The sequence below is a fragment of the Vanacampus margaritifer genome, chromosome 12 (genome assembly GCF_051991255.1).
Source record: "Vanacampus margaritifer isolate UIUO_Vmar chromosome 12, RoL_Vmar_1.0, whole genome shotgun sequence".
Lineage (NCBI taxonomy): Eukaryota > Metazoa > Chordata > Actinopteri > Syngnathiformes > Syngnathidae > Vanacampus > Vanacampus margaritifer.
The window spans coordinates 12,506,323-12,526,901 of NC_135443.1; the positions used below are offsets into that span (position 1 = coordinate 12,506,323).

Here is a 20,579-nt window from a genome sequence, read left to right on the forward strand (position 1 = left end):
TGTTTGACATTATTGTGTCTTACCCAGCTCCGGAAAGGCCAGTGGACACAGAGGGTGACTGCGGGGGTGTTCCCCCGATCTCCTTCCCATACGGACCAGCCGAGGGTGGCGTGGGGGAGGCCAGGATGCTTGTGTTGCCCCCCATTGCATCATCAGAATCCACTGTGAACACGATGAACCAGCTTAATATGCAACATCTCAAAAAGGTAACTTTTCACAGTAGGAATTTGTGAAACGTGAATTTCCTCCCTTCATCTGTGCAGGGGGTCCTCAGTTTACAAAGGCATTAGTAAGTCAGAGTGGGCCGTAGTCTATCACTAGTCATTTATACTGTAAATATTTGTGCAAAACACTTCATGGTCACAATTAGAAATGAACGGATACCGGTAAATGAAAATGAAAGTACAACAGTAAAACTGAGTGTGCCTCTTAACGCACACTGTAAATATAAAACAATAATTGCAGTAAATGTTTGCGGGGAAAACACTCGTAGGTTATAAATATAAAACAATGACATGAAAAGCAGTAAGAACAAAAGTAATGGAGCGTTTTCTTCTGCCAGGTGACACACTTCTTAAACTGAACACCTTCCGTGACTTTGAAGTGTCATACTGTGATAAACAGAGGACGACCATATGTATATTTAAATCAGTACCTTTTTCAAAATTATAAATAAAACATTACATATGTATGTGTTAGTTTCACTTTGACTTAAGATTTTGGGTCTCACTTACCTGAGGTTGAGAGGCTTTGCTCAACAATTCCAACTTTCACAACCTACAAGTAAAAATAGTATTTCAATGTTATATTTAGGGATGCTTGATAATCTCACTTTTTTTTCAGACCTACAATTTATACCAGTACGAATACTCAACACTTGAGTAGTATGGATATGATATGGATACCAAGTACCATTAGGGGTGTCAAAATTTGTGCGTTAATTGAGTTTATTTAAAGTTCCATTAACGCCACTAATTCTTTTAACGTGCGATTAATGACCGCCCCTTACTTGGAAAGTAAGGGGCGGTCATTAATCGCCAGTTGCAACGCAGTAGAAATGTCCACATCAAAATTTTGTAATAAATTTAATAATAATGCCTATATTTGTGGAGACAGGGATCAAGTTGTATTTTACAATTTAAAAAATGTGCAGAATTTGACTTAAATTACTTAATGTTAAAGATTAAATAGCTCTTAATATGAAAAGAAAAATGCACTGAGCTGTCACCATTGTCTTATAAATGCAATGATGCCATCTAGTGGAAAATGACCTCAACACAAATCAATCACACTCGTTTTTTACAGTACAGTACATTTAAAAAATGACAGGAATGATAAGGGGTTAACTAAGATTTATAAATTATTATGAAATTACTGTATCAATGACTAAAAGACAGAGCCGTATTTCTATTAGTTTCACATTTTCTTCCAACTTTTACATTAATAGGATGAAAACTTAGGGAAAAATATTTTATAGTACATCTTATTGTACATTTAGAACAGATGTAAAATTTGCGATTAATCGTACGTTAACTATTGAAGTAATGCAATTGATTACGATAAAAAAAATTGTAATCGCCTGACACCGCTGTTTTTGATACATAAAATTTAAATACAAATATTTAAATTAAAGAATATATATATATATATATATATATATATATATACACACACACACACACACACACACACAACCTCCCAAAACTATAAGGTGATAATAATAATAACAATAATTTATAAAATAATTGTAAAGACTTACTTACATAGCCCAACAAAATCTTCCCTTAAAATTGCATGAAATTAGTAGCAATTTTTTTATCCTTCTAAGTTCAGTTCTAGTTCTTGATCGTAAATCGGCCACACGAGGGCGACCAATACTCTTATGTGTTGAGTACCGCTACCTTCAAATAAGGCCTGGTATCAATACTCACCCATCTCTAGTTCTATTTGACATTGAATATCATCGAAAATTAATAAATACATTTAAAAAAGGAAAAATTATTTTTGAATAAATTATTAAATTATCAAATGAATAATAATAATAATAAAAGGGAATCCTACCCCAATAAATGGCACAAACTTCTGACAGGAGTCCTCATCAGGGCTGTGAGGGGAGACAATGAAAAGGCTGTTAGCGATGTGGGAGAGAGGGGGCGCTTGGAACACACTGCAACACTCCAAGGTGCAACACTCAATGATCCTGGAAGGGGAGATGGCGTCATGCCCCATCGCAGCAAAAATGGCACATGACTGGCTTTGGAGTGGAATGAGATCATCCTAGGGAGTGTATGAGATGAATGAGAGGACCGCTCCTTACAACCAAAGTTTATTTGGGCTGCTGTTCCTGTGAAACGCTGCGAGAAGGGACTGTGTGGCTGAGAAACAGTACAACAACTTCCACCCGTTGGGGCTAAAAACTCCTACAAGATTTTGGAGTGTGTCCCAAGATTTTTGTCCAAAAAGTATGAAATCAATGACAACCTTATTAGTGGGCCTTCTCATGCTTACTTACTGACATATGCACCTGCAAACCACTTTTCAAGAGTATATGGGATCATTTTTGAGGTTGTTAGGCAAACCATCACGGCAACAACACGCAGGACACGGTAGGTCACACAAAACCCAGACAGGACGTGCAGATCGACATCATGGTGAGTACCAAATGGAAAAAGGAGTGTTAAGACACAGCAGACAGCGGTGAGGAGTGTTTAAAAAGGAGGGCAAAAACCAAACAAGAGTCAAATTAGATACCTGATGTAAAAATCAAAATACAAACTTCTTTTCCTTGAATGCAAATCAAAAAGGGGGGAAAGGGGAAGAAGGAATGCAAAAGGTGTTAAAACTGTGTATTGTATTGTGTACCTTCTGACTAACAAGGAAGCCACTGACAAAGCAGAAAAAAACACATGCAAATGCATCAGCTTGACTATCTGTAGAGTGTTAAAGACTGCTGTCTTATAATAAGAAATCTAACCCTCATTACAAGTCGATTGCAAATGAACATGCGCATGTCTGCTATGAAGAAACAACAACCTAATTGATGAATGTTAGCACACATCACCTGCAACCTTGAGGCGTGTGCAGTCGATGACTCATTCAGTGCGTTTGCATGCACACATTGTGGATCAAATTTTAATCCACAATCACTGGCGGCAACATTAGGGACACCTGCACAATATCTGTCTATCACTACAAAGAAAAGAATGCCTTTGATGGGCACTGTCACTCCACAGTGGATGTTAAAAAAGACGACTTTACCAAAATGTCTGTTTTTTTAAATGCAAACAAATTACAATGATTTTGCCATGAACTTGACGTTCCTCCAACACTGACGAAAAGAAAAGAATAAAATGAGGCTGTGAGGGGGCCAACAGCAATATTTACAGAGCTACAACAATTTTTGCCAAGTATGTCTGTGTCCTGTCCTACATTTCATTTTGCGTATTCTTCATATAGGGCGGCAGGAGCACATGATGAAAAAATTGAAGAAAATCATTCAAGTGTGGCTAAATTTAGACAAAACATAAATGAAGTCTCCAGAAGCATGTTGGAAATTATTTTTTGGCTTGATGAAAAATTATTATAAAAGGTGTTGATCTTGGTTTTATTTTTTCCCCGCGCAAAAAAACCTCACTTTAACCAGGGGTGTGTAGACTTTTTCTTTCTACCATAATGATTAATGAGGTAGTGATTTTTAGAACTGCAATATACCATACTGGGACTGAGTATTCATAATTTGGTAACCCGTTTCAGCTGCACGAGAGAAAATTAAGTGTGGACAAATTCCGAAAACTGAAAAGTACAGAAGTTCTGCACATCTCACATTAGAATGTATCGGTAGAAACGCTAAGTGATTGTTATTTGCTCAAACAGGTTCCCCAAGTGGTCAACTCAATTTTCAAATCATCCATACGGTCATGCATAAAACGATACGTGCATATCCACAATGCACACACTGCACGTGAGGATGCTTCATATTTCTTCATGTGACTTTACCTCTTCTGTTTGTAGGTGAGCATGGCTTCCGAGATGGGAAACTGGTGAGACGCGTTGGCACCAGCCAGATACTGAACAACCCGTCCTGCTACGTCAATGTTATCTGCAAGTGGAGCAAATAAAACAAATGGTAAACAACTGGAACGGGGAGATGGGTTTTCATCCACCTATCTTTATTTAAATTTTCAAGAAATGTGAAAATAAACCTGAATGGAAACGTTAGAAATTCAAAAATTTTCCAAAAAGGGGGGGAAAAAACGCTTGGAGGAGGTGGACTTTTCAGTGTTATCGGTAGATAAAGGAAAATGCTAATTTTGGCTATCTGAACAAGTTTTGAGAATAAACGATGACAGGGCCGGAAACACGTCACACATTTTGAATGGCGATTACGTCACACATGTATATTGTATTCATAAAATAGGCCAGCGGACGATAAAGTAAGGTATGTTTGGGGAGTAAGTAGAAATGTAAACATTTCTGGAATTAATAAAATAAGTGAACATGAATCTTGTGTTGACAGTCGGTCAGCCGATTGTCTTTTGGCAGAGAGAGACACTCTCATAGCGCAGTCTCCTCTCCTCTCAATATTCCCCAAATAATAACAAACAGAAACATGCATAATGCTGGCGTTGGGCCGAAACCTCATAAGTTACAATTTGGTAAAATTCACATTTTCTCAGTTGACACGTGTACACAGTAAATTCTGTAGAGTACATTTGACTCTATTTAGAGTGGGACCAAATAGACAAAGTTTTAGAGTAATATTTACACATGGAAGAGAGTAAAATAAAGAATTTAAAAATAAAAGTCACTCAAGGATTGAGGAACAAACTCACGACCTTCAGCTTGGGAGACAGCCGATCTACTCCCTGAGCCACGCAGCTCCTGCTGTGTGGTAGTATATCGCTCGTGTAAGCTGGAATCTTCGTAACTCCAAGAGACCAAAAACGGTCTCCTCTTGGATATAAGCAAACAGTAGGAGGGGCATAGCTCAGGTGGTAGAGTGGCAGTCTCCCAAGCTGAAGGTCGCGAGTTTGTTCCTCAACTCTTGAATTACTTTTTTTTTTTCAATTCTTTATTTTACTCTCTTCTGAGTGTAAATATTACTCTAAACCTGAGTATTTGGTCCCACTTTAAATAGTCCAATTTACTCGAATTAGTCAAATTTAGTCTACAGAATTTACTGTGTAGGTGCTAAAAATGGCTTGCTTTTTGTGATGATATAATGTTAATGGTTGAACAAACATGCCATTTTTGGGGTTTCCCAAAAAATGACGATTTTGGAAGTGCAAGATTTTGGCCCGACACTTGCGATAGTTTGCACGTTCGTTTTCCCGCATTTTCACTAAATTTGCTCAAAAAATTCTAAACTGTGGGAAAGAAACCCCATTACAGTCACATTTGAGCTCTTTAAAACAACAAAACAATCATCACTAAGTAGAGACGGGCAAGTACCGATACCAGGTATCTGTATTGGACCAATACTTAAGCCTAAAGTATCGGTGCTCATGATGGCGGACGTTTTACGATTAGGAACTAGAAATTAGAAGAAATGAAAATTGCCTTTAATGTCATGCAATTTAAGGAAAATGCTAAATTGGAACATATAGGTACTTTCTTAAAATCAGTACCAGTGACTACCTAAGAGTTAGGTACTCGTGTACTGGTCTGAAAAAAAGTCGTATCGAACATCCCTACCACCAAGTAAACATTACTTATATCATCCTTTAAGCTATTTTACTGCTCTTCAAAATACTGGCTGCAGGTGGCTAACAGCAATAAAACAGACCAAAAAAATGAATCCCACAAACATATGATCTCATGATGAGGTAACAGCGGACTACATTTGCTTTCAATTAAACAAGCCCCCTAATTCAACATTTGGGTTAAATGTTGAGCCTGTTAATCTTCTTACGCAGTTCCAGAGAGGAAGCAGGGTGGAGCAGTGGTGCTGTGAAGCAGAAACATTCCCTCCACAAAAGCAGGTTGCAGCTATCTTTCGCAAATGGAAAACATCATCTTTCCATTCATCAGCCCCTGACCCGTGCTCTGGCCCCCACTTATTTCCTTTTCAAGTTGACCAAACATCTGACCCGCCGCCATGCTTTGTGGCCAGATACCGGAGGTGTGTCGTCGCTGATCGCGAGGGTGAGCATGAGTTGTGTCCTACCTGAGGCGGGCCGTTCCGTCCGGCAGAACAGCTCCCTCCATGCTGTGTCCATAAAGATGCTGTTGAATTTGCTGTCAAACGAGGCCACGTACTTGGCCAGGGGGTGAGAGCCTGTGCGGCGATTGCGCAAGCAAATGTCAGACTCAAACGTGTCGATTGCTAAACTTGAAAGTAGCTTCATGGTTTATTTACCGATAGGGATGACCAGGAATCGTATGTAACTGAGCCAGTCAGGGGTCTTGTTGGCCAGCTGCTCCACAAAGAACCTCAGGATGGTGCTCAGGTAACTCTGGTCACCTGCAACCGCCACTTTCATTGTGGGCGGAGTCTGTGCATTGCAATTACAACTACAAGGGATAAATGAAAGAGAAAGACAATTCATTCAAATAAGACAATCATTTTACCAAGTTTCAGGTCAACCCAAAACATTTCTTTACAATAACATATTGTATGTGCCCCCACATGTTTGTGGAATATTAGCTAAGCAGCTAAATCCCCCTGTTTTTATCTATCTCAGGGGGCGGCCTATTTGTCACTTGCTGTCGACTGAAAATGACATCACTTGTCCCCTGTTTTCTGAAGCTGAGTCATGACGAGCCGTGATTGGCTGTAACCTGAGCCCTGAGCAACTGTAATGTCACTTTCAGTCGATAGCAAGTGACAACAAAATGTCCGCCCCCTGACATGGATAAAAATGGGTGGATTTTGCTGTCTAACTCATATTCCAAAAACACAATATTAGAGGGATACTTGATGTAAAAAGTTAATATTTTGTCCAGAATTAACTCATTCAAGGCCATTGATGGCTATAGACGTCAAAAATTCATTTGAACTATTTCTATTAGTTTCACATTTTTTGCACTTTTGTTAACAAGAGTATGAAAACATTAAGAAAAAAAATTGTACATTTAGAACAGATATAAAATTTGTGATTAATCGTGAGTTAACTATTGAAGTCATGCGATTAATTACAATTAAAACAATTAATTGTCTGACGTCCCTAATTTTGAATAATCTTTTCTTTTCTTTTTTAATTAGGGGCATCATGCGATTAAATTTTTTTAATTGTAATTAATCACATGACAACTATTAAACTCAAGATTAATCAATCTGTTCTAAATGTACAATACATTTTTTTCTAGGTTTTCATACTCGTGTTAACAAAAGTGGAAACAAATTCGAAACTAATGGAAATAGTTCAAATGAATTTTTGACGTCTATAGCCGTCAATGGCAGTGAATGAGTTAGTTTGATAACTTCTTTTTTTTTTTCATGTACAATAAACACAATTAAAAACACGTTTTGATACTTGCTGTCAACTGAAGATGACATCGCCTATGCTGAGGAAATAGGTAACGACCAATCACAGCTCACTGTTTTCTGTGTTTGGTCAGCAAAGTGAGCAATGATTGGTTACCTGTTTCCTCAGCACAGGTGATGTCATCTTCAGTCGACATCAAGTGGCAATATTAGTTCATAAAGGTATTAATTGTTCATGAAAAATAATGAAGTTATCACACTAATTATAGACAAAATATTATCCTCTTACTGTTGGAAATGGCTCAATGAGTCAAGTATCCCTTTAATCAAAACATTGTGTTTTAGACTTGAGCTGAAGAGTAAAGCCTAAGAGTAACACTTATAAGAGAAGCATCTTTAGTTGAGTTTAATGTGCAAATGGAACGAGTGCCATAAATAAAGCTACGTCTGCAGTGCGACCTCTATCTCTGTTTTTTTGTTTGGCTAACGGACTCCCACCATGTCTGGCAACGGACGATGAGTGTTATCCTCAGAGGATGGCAACTCTGGCCAAATCCATCTATGTGACTAACTCTTTCTTTGCAAATATCCCATGTATTAACGTGGAAACCCGTGGCCAATAAAGCAAAGCGGCCAATATATGTACAGTAATTTCTGGACTATAAGGCGCACCTGACTATAAGCCGCGCTAGCTAAATTTGGGGAATACTACACATATAAGCCACACCCGACTGTAAGCCGCAGGTGTTTTAATTAATGTTACCGCACCAGGTTCCCGCTACTTTATTTTCCATAATGAGGGTTCACTCTCGTTCTGTCTCTCCTACAGTATTTGGGCTAACTTGGTTTGTTTTGCTCTGCCTGACGCTCTTGCGCTTCCTTTATAGTGCGCCCCCTTGATGGATAAGCCGCACCTTTGTATTAGCCGCAGGGTTGAATGCAAGTGAAAAAAGTAGCGGCTTGTAGTCCAGAAGTTACTGTACATATTTGTTTATATGGCTAAATTTAGCTGTCGCGGTTTTCAGTACACGTTATGACGGTATTTCTTCCAGCCGTGGTTTATGTAAGTGACTCACAATCTCTGTATTCGAGTAACGATGGTGTTGAAGGCTGCCTGGACATCTGCAGCTGAGCAGGTAGACACAATGGGCTGGGCCTGTTCGTGGAGCAACTCTGCCACATACTGCATGGTAACAAACACAAGAAAGGCCATGATGACAGAGTGATTGATGTGCTTGAAAGAACGAAAAAAAGTTGAGTGTCCAAGCTGAGCTATTGACCTGTCCTTGCCACTCCATGGTGTTGATGAGAATGATGCTCTCTGGCAAGCGTTCATCAGAGATAAGGATCTGGTTCAACTGGTCATACACAGACTTTCGGGGAACCTTTTGGATACATTAGTAGTATAGACTTAGAAAGTGATGCAAACTAGCATGATGTTCTTGTGACGACGTTTACCTGTGCAATGAGTCTTGAGTCTGGGGAACACTCGCTCTCTATACTGCTGGTCCGGTCACTTTGGGCCTTGGAATTCTGTCTGTCTTTCATGGAGGTGCTGCGTGGACGCCTCTGTAGCCTGTTCTCCATTTTACTGAAAAGACCAAGAAGAACGAGGAACTTAACAGGAAGCTATAAATTAGACTGAAGGCAATGCAGCTGTTAAGTCATGCATACAATAGCGATCATGCGAATTGAGAAAGACGTTGCGTGCACGAATCCAGATGCGGAGCTCGGAAGCGTACCTTGGAGACATGTGGTTTTGGGACTCGGTCTTGGAGAGTTTGCCAACAGTGCTAGTCATCCGTTCAGTGTTGACGTCCCAGCTGCTCACCTCCCCTGGCCCTGGCCCGCTGTCATCGGTTTCTGGCTCCTACGCCAAAAAAGAAGAAAAGTAACTATGAGGCAAAAGGACGGTGGAGAACCGTGCTGATGGAATTCATGTCGCTAAGGAGCCCCTCAGTTGTTCTCCCAGTCTCCAGGTAAGGCCTGCATCTTATGAAAGATCTGGAGGCAGCATTTTACAGTTGTGGAAAGGAGGTGGGCCAGAAAGTTTTGGCCCCTTAACAAGAGAAAAAGGGCCCTATTTCAGATGTTGAGTTTGAAGAGGGTTACAGGTGTAAAGCAGAAGGCTTGGCTAGACTGCACTTTCAGAGGGAGAGCCAAAAATTGAGAAAAAAGTCAGCGCACGCAACAACAAATTTTCAAGACTATCCATATCTTGCAAGGGGCTACTTGTCTCTTCTTCTGATTGTGGCTTAGCACTATCGATTATTTAGGTTAAACAAATAAAGATATATTTTTTGGGGGGTGAGGAAACGTACTGGCCACTATTTATAGATGAGTCACTGTCATATTTGCATGTATAAAATGTGTAATTTAATCTCAATGGGCATTTTGAACAATGGCTAAAAATGCCATTAACCCCACAATGTTCTAAGTCTTGTTGATCTTTTTTTTTTTTTAAAAACCTTAAGTACAATTTTTCAACAAGGTAATGCAAAGCGTCATATCTTGAACATTCCAAGAATGTGCCAATCGTATGTGTGCTTGTGGATTAACAGAACAAGACCCACTGTTTCGTTTTAGAAACCTGTGCATATTCTCTGTTGTGTGATAAACAAGAAATGGTTCATTGGAGATGACAATAATGTACCCGCTACCGGGCATCCTCTAATTTTTTAACGTTACCGTCCTTGCATCATAAAAGTTGTGGACTAAACAATCCGGTACTAATAATTAAGTCTGCTCAGTTAGTCGTTAGCTATTTTTGTGGAATGTTGGTTGCTCAAAGAAAGTCTCCCGGCTCAAACTACTCATTACTTGACTATGAGGAGTTTCTGTGTGTTGTCTCCATGTCTGTATGGATTTTCCAGTCAGTATCATTGTGAATCAATGTGACGGTAAAGAAAAATCTGGATTCGGTCCCCTGGCGCTACATGGTAACACCCGATAGCTCCTCGGGGATTGGGTTTTAAGTGTAGAGAACAAATCTTGTTTTGCATTGTACACATGACTAATATTTACCGTTGTTGAGATTTCTGATACATTCCAATTGTACCTACTTAATCCATTCTATATTTGTTTATAGCTCCTAACAAGCTGAAAGATTTAATATTTTGAAGTGAACAAAACTACCCACCTTTGAATCAAAACATTTTTCTTGATCAAATTAACCATTTCAATCGATGCACTGTGACAGTGGCTCTTATCCTTGGCCTTGCACACCCCCACCCCATCTTAGTTTCTTCCCAGAAAACCCCAAGACCCACGGGAGGCAAAGCGCACTCCAGTTTCAAGGGTAAGGGAGTGGAAAAGAAAAATAGAGAACAGTGTGCTCGAGGGACATTCGGGCAAAGAAAGCGCTGTACTAAAAACATACCCCAATGGTTGTGTCTGTGACGCTGTCCTCTTGATAGCGGGCCCCTTGCACTTTACATCTGTCCACGGTGAGAAAGTCTCCACTCTGGAGGGTAAAGAAGACAAATTGTTGAGATCATTTAACACTTAAGTTAGCTGCACACGGTCACATTGAAGAACATTTGCTGCGCTTCCTCCCATCCATTGATATGACAAAAAGATTGTATATACTTCAGTATTTCTACCAACTTATACATAAACCCACAAAGACGTGTGCTTTAGCTTATCAATACCTGGTTTAAGAACGCATTTAAAAATGTTTCTTTTTGCTCATTGTGTTTTACTGCAAACACTTGTCTCACAAAATGGAGAACGATTACATTCTGGAATGTTCTAGGCGCTTTTGTAAAAGCTAAAATGGATTCCAACACATTTATAAACAGCCCATCCTTGTCCTCCCTCTCACAAAGTCAGACACAACATGTCTCGCTCTTGCTCTTCTGCTGCTCTTTTTGTCTCCAACTGGTCATAAATCTGAGTGGGAAAAGCTTTATCCAATCTCCTCTCCAAGCATGGGGGCATATTTGGGTCTGCGTGTTGGAATGTGTGCGTGTTGATGGTAGTGTCGAGGTCATCTTGTGTCAGTCTCTATAAATACAACAGGGGTGAACTGGGTAGGGACAGCAGCCCCTTCATCCTAGCCACCAGCAGTGGGGGGGCTACTGGTCTACATCTCCCCCATTCCCAGAATTTTTTGCATAGCTCTTGGGAATCCTTGGACCATTGAAGGCAACAGGTCTGACAGGCATTTACGCACTGCCTGGGGGCAATTCTTTTACATAACACTGTTAACAAACGTGACCCCATCCAGCACAGCCAGAAGGAAGAACTTTATGGCCGAAAGGAACCAGAGCTGTTTGTTATTGCTATAACAATTGAGGGGTCTGGTGATCAACTTACAGCATATAACTGCTCTTTCTGCTGACTTTTTTGGCTGTGTATGCTTCCGATCTCTGTCTGGGAGCTGGAATGAGACATCCCCTCGAAAAACGGCCTGAAAAATAAAAGGTTAAACTTTGAGAATAAAAACTGTTCTAGCACTTGGCATGGTCATAGCAACCTATTAGTCATTTAATTATATCATTCACTGCCATTGACGGCTATAGACGTCAAAAATTCATTTGAACTATTTCTAGTTTAACATTTTGTCCCACTTTTGTTAGCAAAATTATGAAAACCTAGAATTTATTTTTGTATTAGAACAGATATTTACGTTTAAAAAATTGTAATCGCCCGAAGCCCTTAATTTCTAATATTTTTTCCTTTACAAAAAAATAAAAATAAAACAATTTTTTTTTTAAAGAAAAGGTTATCAAAAATTAGGAACATCACGCGATTACAATTTGTAATCGTAATTAATCGCATGACTTCACTAGTTAACTCATGATTAATCAAAAATTGTATATCTGTTCTAAATGTGCAAATAAAATCTAGGTTTTCATACTCTTGGTTAACAAAAATGGAAAAAAAATGTTAAACTAATAAAAATAGTTCAAATGAATTTTTGACGTCTTTACCTGTCAATAGCAGTGAATGAGTTAATAATTGAGAAGTCTGACGATCATGTGGTAATGTTTGCTGCAACCCGCAGAGGTTCTGCACTCACACATACCGGCTACTATTGTATCCTAAATAACATCAAATAGCAACTAATCTTAACACAAAAAGCTTTGTTTTGTTTTGATGTACAGGGATCTACTACAGGAATTATGTTAAGAAGAAAATCCGTCGCAATTTATGGAAGGATGGAGCTTAATCACATTAATTTAATGAAAACAAAAAAAAAACAGAACAAAATGAGGGCAAACTCACTTAAGCTTAGGCTTGGGTGTGCTCAAGACACTTTCATTGTCCTCCATCTCCGGCCCGCTGTCACTCTGATTGTACACCTCCAGACTGTCGTAGAGTAAATCCAGATCCTCCTCTACTTCCTGGGTCTGGTCTACTGGGTCAGAGTCCAAGACCTGCCAGGCAATTGTCAAAACATGAGTAAGCTTTTAAATATCACATGGATTAAAAAAAAAAAAAGTTGTAAGGGATTGACCAGTGCTGCACACTTGCTAATCACTAGTACAGCTGTGCTCATCGGATAAACAATTATTGAAAACGATGATCACAAAAAGCCATGAAAATCAAACTGCTATAAATACATGCATGACTTTAAGATGGCCAATCAGATAGGAAATGCTAGAAGAGACCTGCAGCGCTGAACTTTGATCTGCAGGCTGCACAGTGGGGATGCGTACGCATCATAGGAAGTGCACACGGCAGGCTTTGGGACTAATCGGGTGATTAATGCCACTCCATAAGTGCATGAGCTGTCAGGGAGCAGATAAACACAGTCTGTCCCTTCTCTACCTCCTAGGCTACGTATTTATAGAGCGGTGGCCGTGCACACTGTCCAGCCACAAGGAAGGGATTAGCGACAAGCAATGTGATAAAAGATCATCAGGGTAACTGAGGAGTGCAGAACCAGACAATGTCGCCAAACTCAGTCAGAATGCATTGAGTGACTCAGATACTTATCATTTTAAAGGTCTATGTATGGTCTACCACAGATTATATATCCAGTAGTTGGTGCCTACTTCTGCTTTTGACACAATTATAAGCCATTAACTTGAAAGGCGCTATATAAATCTAAGATATCGTTTTTATTACAGTATACACTGTATGTTCTGCATTTATTTAAAACTGCTAAGAGGGACAAATGGAATTTAAATACTATCCAACATTTACCATTAGATTAAGTCCTGGAATATAAATCCCTTAATGGATTCAGCATACAAATCGTTGCTAATGGCAATTTATGAATCATACATCCATGAGTGGGGGATAACGCAGCCTAGCACCATAATGATGCTTGAAGCTGGGGTGTTTTTTTCTCCTGTCAGGAATACTTTAGCAACAATGTAGCTTGATGCTGTTTAGTCAGTCAATACTGATACAAAGAATTATTTCCCAACAACAACTGAATAACTTTTCAACAGCTGTCTTATTAAAGTCTTTATTTATAGCAGAAGTCTCAAGATATCCAATCTGGGTGTGCCCGTCTAACGCTCACTTTTATGTCTCAACCTTGAACACATTCTCTTGGGAATCAATCAAATCAATGCACTCTTTTGAAACTCACCTCATCTGTTACCTTGAACCTCTTCAACAAGGCCACAAATTTCTGCTTGAAGTTTGGTTGCTGTAACAGAGAAAAACAAAATTGTAAACACATTGCGAGAAAATTACTGCCATGGTGAAAACAGCAATTATTCCGATTGATAAATTCTGCCAGGATATGTCTTGCAGATTACGCATCCACAGCCACTGCAACCACCATTTTAGTTGAGTCCACTGAAACCACAGATCTCATTTACATGCTCATCCACATCCTACTAATGGGCTTGCACAAATGGAACACACTGTGTGCTTCCCCTAACAGCTTCTGAGTCAGAAAACAACGGTCTTGGGTCATTCTTGTGGTCAATGATTAGCCAGCTAACCCTCGTCATGGAGGTGGTCCGAATCATTTTCCTTCGGGGTTTCTTGGGCTTGCGAAGTTCATCGTCTTCATCATAAATATCCTGAAATACACGGAAGGGAGATATGATAAATAATCGCATGTAGCTAGCATCACATAGTGATTGCTGAGAATTTACTGAATTGTGCAAAAGATTTTTGCGGCAATGTTGATTCAGCCAAACGTATCATATTAAATATAAGACATTTTGAGCCCTCTATTTCATTTCAAACCCTGACGTATATTATTTGACACATGCATTGCACAAACAATCCATTAGAGGGCACTATCACCTATCTGATGGCTTTTCCAGCAACCTTGCAAGATCGCCCCAATTGAGAAAGTAGAGACACCTATACTTATTAACTCTTTGACTGCCAAAAACGTTAAATAACGTTTAGTAAAATCCTAGGGAGGAGTGCCAAAGATGTTAAAAGACGTTTGTTTCAAAACAGAGGTGAAACTAACCATTTTCTATTGTTGATTACTGAAAAACGGAATAAGGTAGAAACAAACTTTTTTTTCTGATGAAAGATGAGAGTCCAATCTTTCATTTTGGTAGTATGTGTGTTTCCATAGTCCAAACACATAATTTTCTGTGGACCTTGAAAGATCAGTCAAAAATGCTTAAATCGGCTGGCACCCACGGCATCCCTTTTCTGAAAACGTCTGGCAGTCAAATGTTGTTCTTTCTGATTTTGGGAAATACTAATATGTTTGATATGTCTGTTTATTATTATATTTTTGAGAGTTATAAATGTACGAATTTTAAAGCATTGTGACCGGATGTATCAAATATAACACAAATCAAAAGACATACGTGGAAGTTGATTTTCAAATTTTTTTTGTTTGTTTGTTCAAAAGGACCAATAAATACTCTATTAACAACCAATCTGAATTTTCTCTCATATATTTCATGGTTCTGACTTCATTAACTAGTTGGTCGACTAATGCTGCATTTAAGACTAATGTGAAATAAAAAGTTTTCTTTCTACGCCAACGATGTACTCTGGATTTGTAAGTAAGTCGAAAAGCATAGTTAAAGGCACTGGTCGGAGTTTTGACCATTACTGTTTGTAATCAAACCGTTTCTGATCACCACCACACATTAACAGAAGCCCAGAGGTGTAGATTGAGAAGGAGTTTATGTTTAAACATCCTGTATTTAAGAAGTGTTTATTTCTGAGTCAAAACGTTGGACAGTGCCTTTACCGTTATGTTAAGGCAAAAGTAAAGCCATTATTTCTGCTAATATTTGTATGGAAAACACTTGTAAGCCATGAATATGAAGCAATGAAATGAAAAACAGAATAAACATCTTTCTTTTTGGCACTCACCTGGCCATGAGCCGCATCATCGCTAGCTTCTTGTTCGGATGAATAACTGTCATCGTCCTCCTCAGAATAGTTGTCCATGTCTGGGGAGCGGTCTAAAGCAAATAAATCAGAAAGTAATTTAATAGATGAATACGTTTACAGAAATGTGGTGTGTAAACTAAAAAATTACAAACAGAAGCAGGCAGAAATCCAAGGCCACTTCAGTTAATTACTTACTGACTGTGCTTTCCACCGTGATTAGCAAACCCATTTACTTTGACCTTACCCAGCATGAGGAGACTACTGTTTAAATCGCTAATTTTATTGGTTGAAACGGACATTTATAACTGGGATTTTCTGTTCTTTTCAATCAGTTCATTTCAGTGTATTTTCCATTCACATAAGTGGGATGGATGTCATAAAGGATCAGTGCAAAGAGGAGCAAGATAAACTTTCTCCCAAAGTGACACGGGCTTAATACTTGGTACATGAGCTCATCTGTTATGTTGGAGTGACCTCTTTAATAACAACCAGAACAGCGAGGGACCAGCATAGCAGGATGAAGGCGTGGAGCCTAAGCTGGGCCAAATATTTCCCCCACTGTCCAGAATTAGAGCAGTGTAAGGTAATAGGCCCGACATCTGTTCAACTGAGAGATCAACATTACAACCATAGCATAGGAGAGTAAAATTCTCAGCCCTGGGTTTGAGAAAGCATTATTGGACTTCACTTTGTCTTCATTTGGGAAATGGGATCCATGTGGTGAGAGTAAAGAGAAAGACTGAAGTGTCAGTCAGGATTAGGCTGGGCCGCATGTTTGGAGGGTGTGTGTGTGTGTGTGTGTGTGGGGGGGGGGGGGGGGGGTTGACTGGTGCCCACCTGAGGTTTTAGTCTTTCGGCCAGCCTGTCCACTGCCGTCCTCGTGGTCGATGGGCTGGCTGGAGAGCGAGTACACACTGATCTCCGCCACACGCACTGGCGCTTCTTTCACGTTGCTATGGAGACCGAGAATCTGGCCTCCGTCTGTAGGGTGTTGCATCACCTGAACATAAAGACATCATAAAATAAAACTCGCTAATTTCCGTTTCGCTTCCCCCTACATGGTTCTTCCTAATGTATGCTCTTATACAATTAGGACACGTTCCCCTCATCCGTCTCAATATCAAGTACTCTTTAGCTGAGATGGAATCATGCCTCATGCAATTTCTGCGTGGATCAATCACTCAGCAGAGAGACGCTGAAGCTGAACAGATCAAATATTTCCTTCAACAGAGAGGAAGGATGAAGAAAATGTTATCTCTATCTTCACAGAGTCAAACAATGATCCAGGAGAGGTATCCTCTATTATTACATTGTACACCAAGCGAATGATTACAGACAGAGAGAGAGCGAAACAATCTCTAAATTAATCTTCACTGCCACAGAAATTTTCCTTTGTGATTGTCTAACCGTCCAAAGCCAATTTGCTTGTATCATGCAAACACAAACAGTGTAACGGTTTTATTGCTTTAGTTTCAATCTCTATCTTGGGAGTGACTGTAATATTTCTCAATATAAATTGCTATACTGGGAGTAGGATAATTTCCCTCAAACACTAACAGGGGCTGCCACTTGGAAGCTTCATTTGAAAGTCCATTCAAATTCAGGATGAGTGCTGGAGACCAAATTAAAAACAGGACAACATACTGGAATTGCTCAGAATAAAACAAGAGGAATACTGCAATATTCTATTTAGTCTTAGTTGTTCCTACAAGCGGCATGTGGGATGTTGCGCAACAGTGACACCAAACTGTAGCAATGTATTAGTCTTATTTTCAGATATTAGTGTTAATTAATTTTCCATGGCTATGGCTAATATCTTCTAACATGAATGTAATCCTACATCAACATCTTGGTCCTGCAAATACACACACAAAACAATTCAAATAGTTTAGAATTTAGAATCTGTACCTCATCTTTATTCCCCGAATGTTCCTCCACAAAAGCCTCTAAGAAACCTTATGTAGCAACAAGTCACAGAATAGAATTTCCCTTCATGACAACAGGCATTAATAAGCAAAATAAACTGAAAGCCATTGCCTGACGCTACAACATCAATACATGAATCCACTTGGTGCTTTACCCTTGTAATGTGTAACAAAACATTAGCCCTAGCTAGCATATTCTTCACCCCAAATGACTTGGATCGAGGACTTAAACAGTCGTGTTTCCATTAAATAAACAACCACACTGGGCCAGCTCTTGGTCCACTATTTCTTAATATCATGGGTCAAAACAGTGCTTTCAGAAAAAGCACATCTAAAGCTAGCTCCAGATGGCCCATAATCTCATACAGACGTGTGTGAGGAGCATGAATCATTTCAAAGTCAAGTGTAATACAAGCAAGAAAACCAAGGTATAAGGCTATGAATACATGTCAATCTGTACTGTCTGTAAAGTGATGAGCCGATTAGATTTTTGAGGAAGACAAAGAAACAACAGCTCTCTCGTGAAACTACTGCATACAAAGGAAATATGCATTACCTCGGCCATATTGATAACTCCCACAGCCAAAGTCTTGTAGCCCAGGATGGTTCGATTCTTGTAGCGTTTCCTCCTCTGCAGCATGATCTGTAGTCTGTTGGCATCCCTCTTCAAAAAATGGGGATACTACAAACAAAAGAAAAACAAAAAAATTTGATTTCATCATCAATTTTAAAGATCCACACTTTAGGAGGATAATACGTCATAAAAGGAAGATGCTCTCCATCTAACATGCATGAAATTTATGGGAATCATATTGAACCGTCAACTGTGTCACTGCAGCCAGTGGCTGGGTCCAATAGCTTCAGTCCACCAAGACCTTCATTCTATAGGTTTGTAGAATTCTAGGGATGAAGTAAAAAAAACATTCTATCTACCATAATCAAATATCCTAATTTGGTCATGGGCCAAAATCTACAAAAGATGCTCCAATGTGTGAGACACAGCTTGTAGAGCCCATAATTATTGTACTTGCACTCAATTCTCTATGGCAGCATCTGCAGCTCATTTATCCAGTTTCTTCCTTACATTTGTCACCTGTCTGTGACATTTATATAGGTTTTTGGGTAGTCTCAGACCAATAAGCAGGAACTTAACTCTTTGACTGCCAGACGTTTTCAGAAAAGGGATGCCGTGTGTGCCAGCCAATTTAAGCATTTTTGACTGATCTTTCAAGGTCCACAGAAAATTATGTGTTTGGACTATGGAAACACACATACTACCAAATGAAAGATTGGACTCTCATCTTTCATCAGAAAAAAAAAGTTTGTTTCTACCTTATTCCGTTTTTCAGTAATCAACAATAGAAAATGGTTAGTTGCACCTCTGTTTTGAAAAAAAAATACGTCTTTTAACGTCTTTGGCACTCCTCCATAGGATTTTACTAAATGTTATTTAACGTTTTTGGCAGTCAAAGAGTTAATTTAGCCCTGAGGACCAGAGACTTCTGTATGAGCAGTATTTCACAATTTTGTAGGATTATCATTCATTTGTAGCCAGAATGATTAATTATGTCTGTCATTAGATAATGAAGTGGCTTCTCTAATAGGAATGCCTATCAGGGCAGATTAAATTCAAAATTAGATTTTCTTTTTTCTTTAATCAAGATGAGAAACTTAAAGACAAGTGACAGACTAAAAAATGTTCAGTCTGCTACTCCAGTGCCGTCAATTGGTTTCAAGAATAGCATATTACATGATTTCAAAAATGAAGTCACCAAATACTTTTAATAACTATTTGTTCTTTAAACTCTCATGTCAGTACAAACATACAGCAATATTAACACACAGCTCTGAAACACAAGAAACACCATTGAGGTTGCAAAGGGTACCAGAGTGACTACAAGTTTCTCTCCAATTATAGTTGTCAAGTAACTGCCGTGTCAGTGTGAGAATTCACAGCACAATGACAGAGTGCTTGCCTGTAGTGAGAATGTGAGTTCCAGATCTGTCTCCATTAGTCCACTGGGTGGGAGGACATACTCATTGGATCGCAGAAGACGCTTCGAACCCTGGAAGATAGAGTCACACTTTGAAATGCAAGCCAATCTCCACATTCTGGACTGAGAGTGTAAAACATGTGAACTGTGAAATAAAGTTCATCAGAAGACAAGCAAAGTTTTTTTTCCCCCTCCTCAGTACGGTGAACAGGAACATACACAAAGTGAGAAAGTCTTAATTTAATCTCAACTTGGTTCAAATATTTATGCAAAGTCACACCTTGTGGCAACTTAGTACAAAGAGTCCTGGATTCCTGCTCGGCATCTTTTTGCCATAACCGCAACTGAAGTGGTTTTGAGACATATAAATAGCTGTTTCAAAATAAGCATTTTCTATTAAGAGCTTCCTCAATGATAATGATTTCAATATAGCTAGCAATGTACTATTCTTTAGCCAAGCTCTTGCAATAAATAGTGCAATAAATCTGTGCAATAACAATATATTCACCAACTACAAAGGCACTACTATTTAGCAAGGAAAAACATTTTTATAGTTCATACCCCAAAGTAAAAACTGTTACTACAATTTCATTATGTCAAAGGCAATACGACCAAATATTTGTATTCTTCTGTAAGGACAGGGTCTAATGTGGTTGAGTTGGTGGTCCAGAGTCCAGACCCTACAGTGATCAAGAGCAAAATCATTGTCTCATGGCAACATTATATCGCTAAGAGAAAAGCCCAGACCAAGATTTGTGTTGTAAGGAAATGTGTAACCTGCGAGGGCAATTTTAAACACCTCCCACTCCGCAAATGTCTACGAGGAAAGTCAATGCGATCCAAAACAGAATGTTTTATTGGCTTGTACTTCCTCTCCGACGGATCGACTTCACGCCTACGTGATAGACAGAAATTAGCCACACACACAAAAGCAAATACAGCCATAATGAC

The 20,579-nt window shown here is 39.2% G+C and overlaps 1 protein-coding gene across 2 annotated transcripts in view; it reads right to left on the reverse strand.

Moving 5' to 3' along the window:
- The window catches only part of LOC144061889 (phosphofurin acidic cluster sorting protein 2), a 44,436-nt gene that overhangs the window by 4,750 nt on the left and 19,107 nt on the right, over positions 1 to 20,579 (reverse strand). The window contains exons 3-22 of one of the 2 annotated variants that reach the window (XM_077582786.1): positions 19,611 to 19,700; positions 18,191 to 18,316; positions 16,547 to 16,709; positions 15,689 to 15,780; positions 14,335 to 14,415; positions 13,974 to 14,033; positions 12,656 to 12,807; positions 11,744 to 11,837; positions 10,806 to 10,889; positions 9,169 to 9,296; positions 8,885 to 9,017; positions 8,707 to 8,811; positions 8,503 to 8,609; positions 6,359 to 6,513; positions 6,167 to 6,277; positions 3,997 to 4,099; positions 2,752 to 2,784; positions 2,062 to 2,104; positions 735 to 777; positions 24 to 162 (exon numbers count right to left, since the gene is read on the reverse strand). In XM_077582786.1, coding sequence (XP_077438912.1) covers positions 24 to 162; positions 735 to 777; positions 2,062 to 2,104; positions 2,752 to 2,784; positions 3,997 to 4,099; positions 6,167 to 6,277; positions 6,359 to 6,513; positions 8,503 to 8,609; positions 8,707 to 8,811; positions 8,885 to 9,017; positions 9,169 to 9,296; positions 10,806 to 10,889; positions 11,744 to 11,837; positions 12,656 to 12,807; positions 13,974 to 14,033; positions 14,335 to 14,415; positions 15,689 to 15,780; positions 16,547 to 16,709; positions 18,191 to 18,316; positions 19,611 to 19,700 — 2,042 coding nt within the window. The remainder of the gene's footprint in view (positions 1 to 23; positions 163 to 734; positions 778 to 2,061; positions 2,105 to 2,751; positions 2,785 to 3,996; positions 4,100 to 6,166; positions 6,278 to 6,358; positions 6,514 to 8,502; positions 8,610 to 8,706; positions 8,812 to 8,884; positions 9,018 to 9,168; positions 9,297 to 10,805; positions 10,890 to 11,743; positions 11,838 to 12,655; positions 12,808 to 13,973; positions 14,034 to 14,334; positions 14,416 to 15,688; positions 15,781 to 16,546; positions 16,710 to 18,190; positions 18,317 to 19,610; positions 19,701 to 20,579) is intronic. The other variant, XM_077582787.1, reaches the window with a different exon arrangement.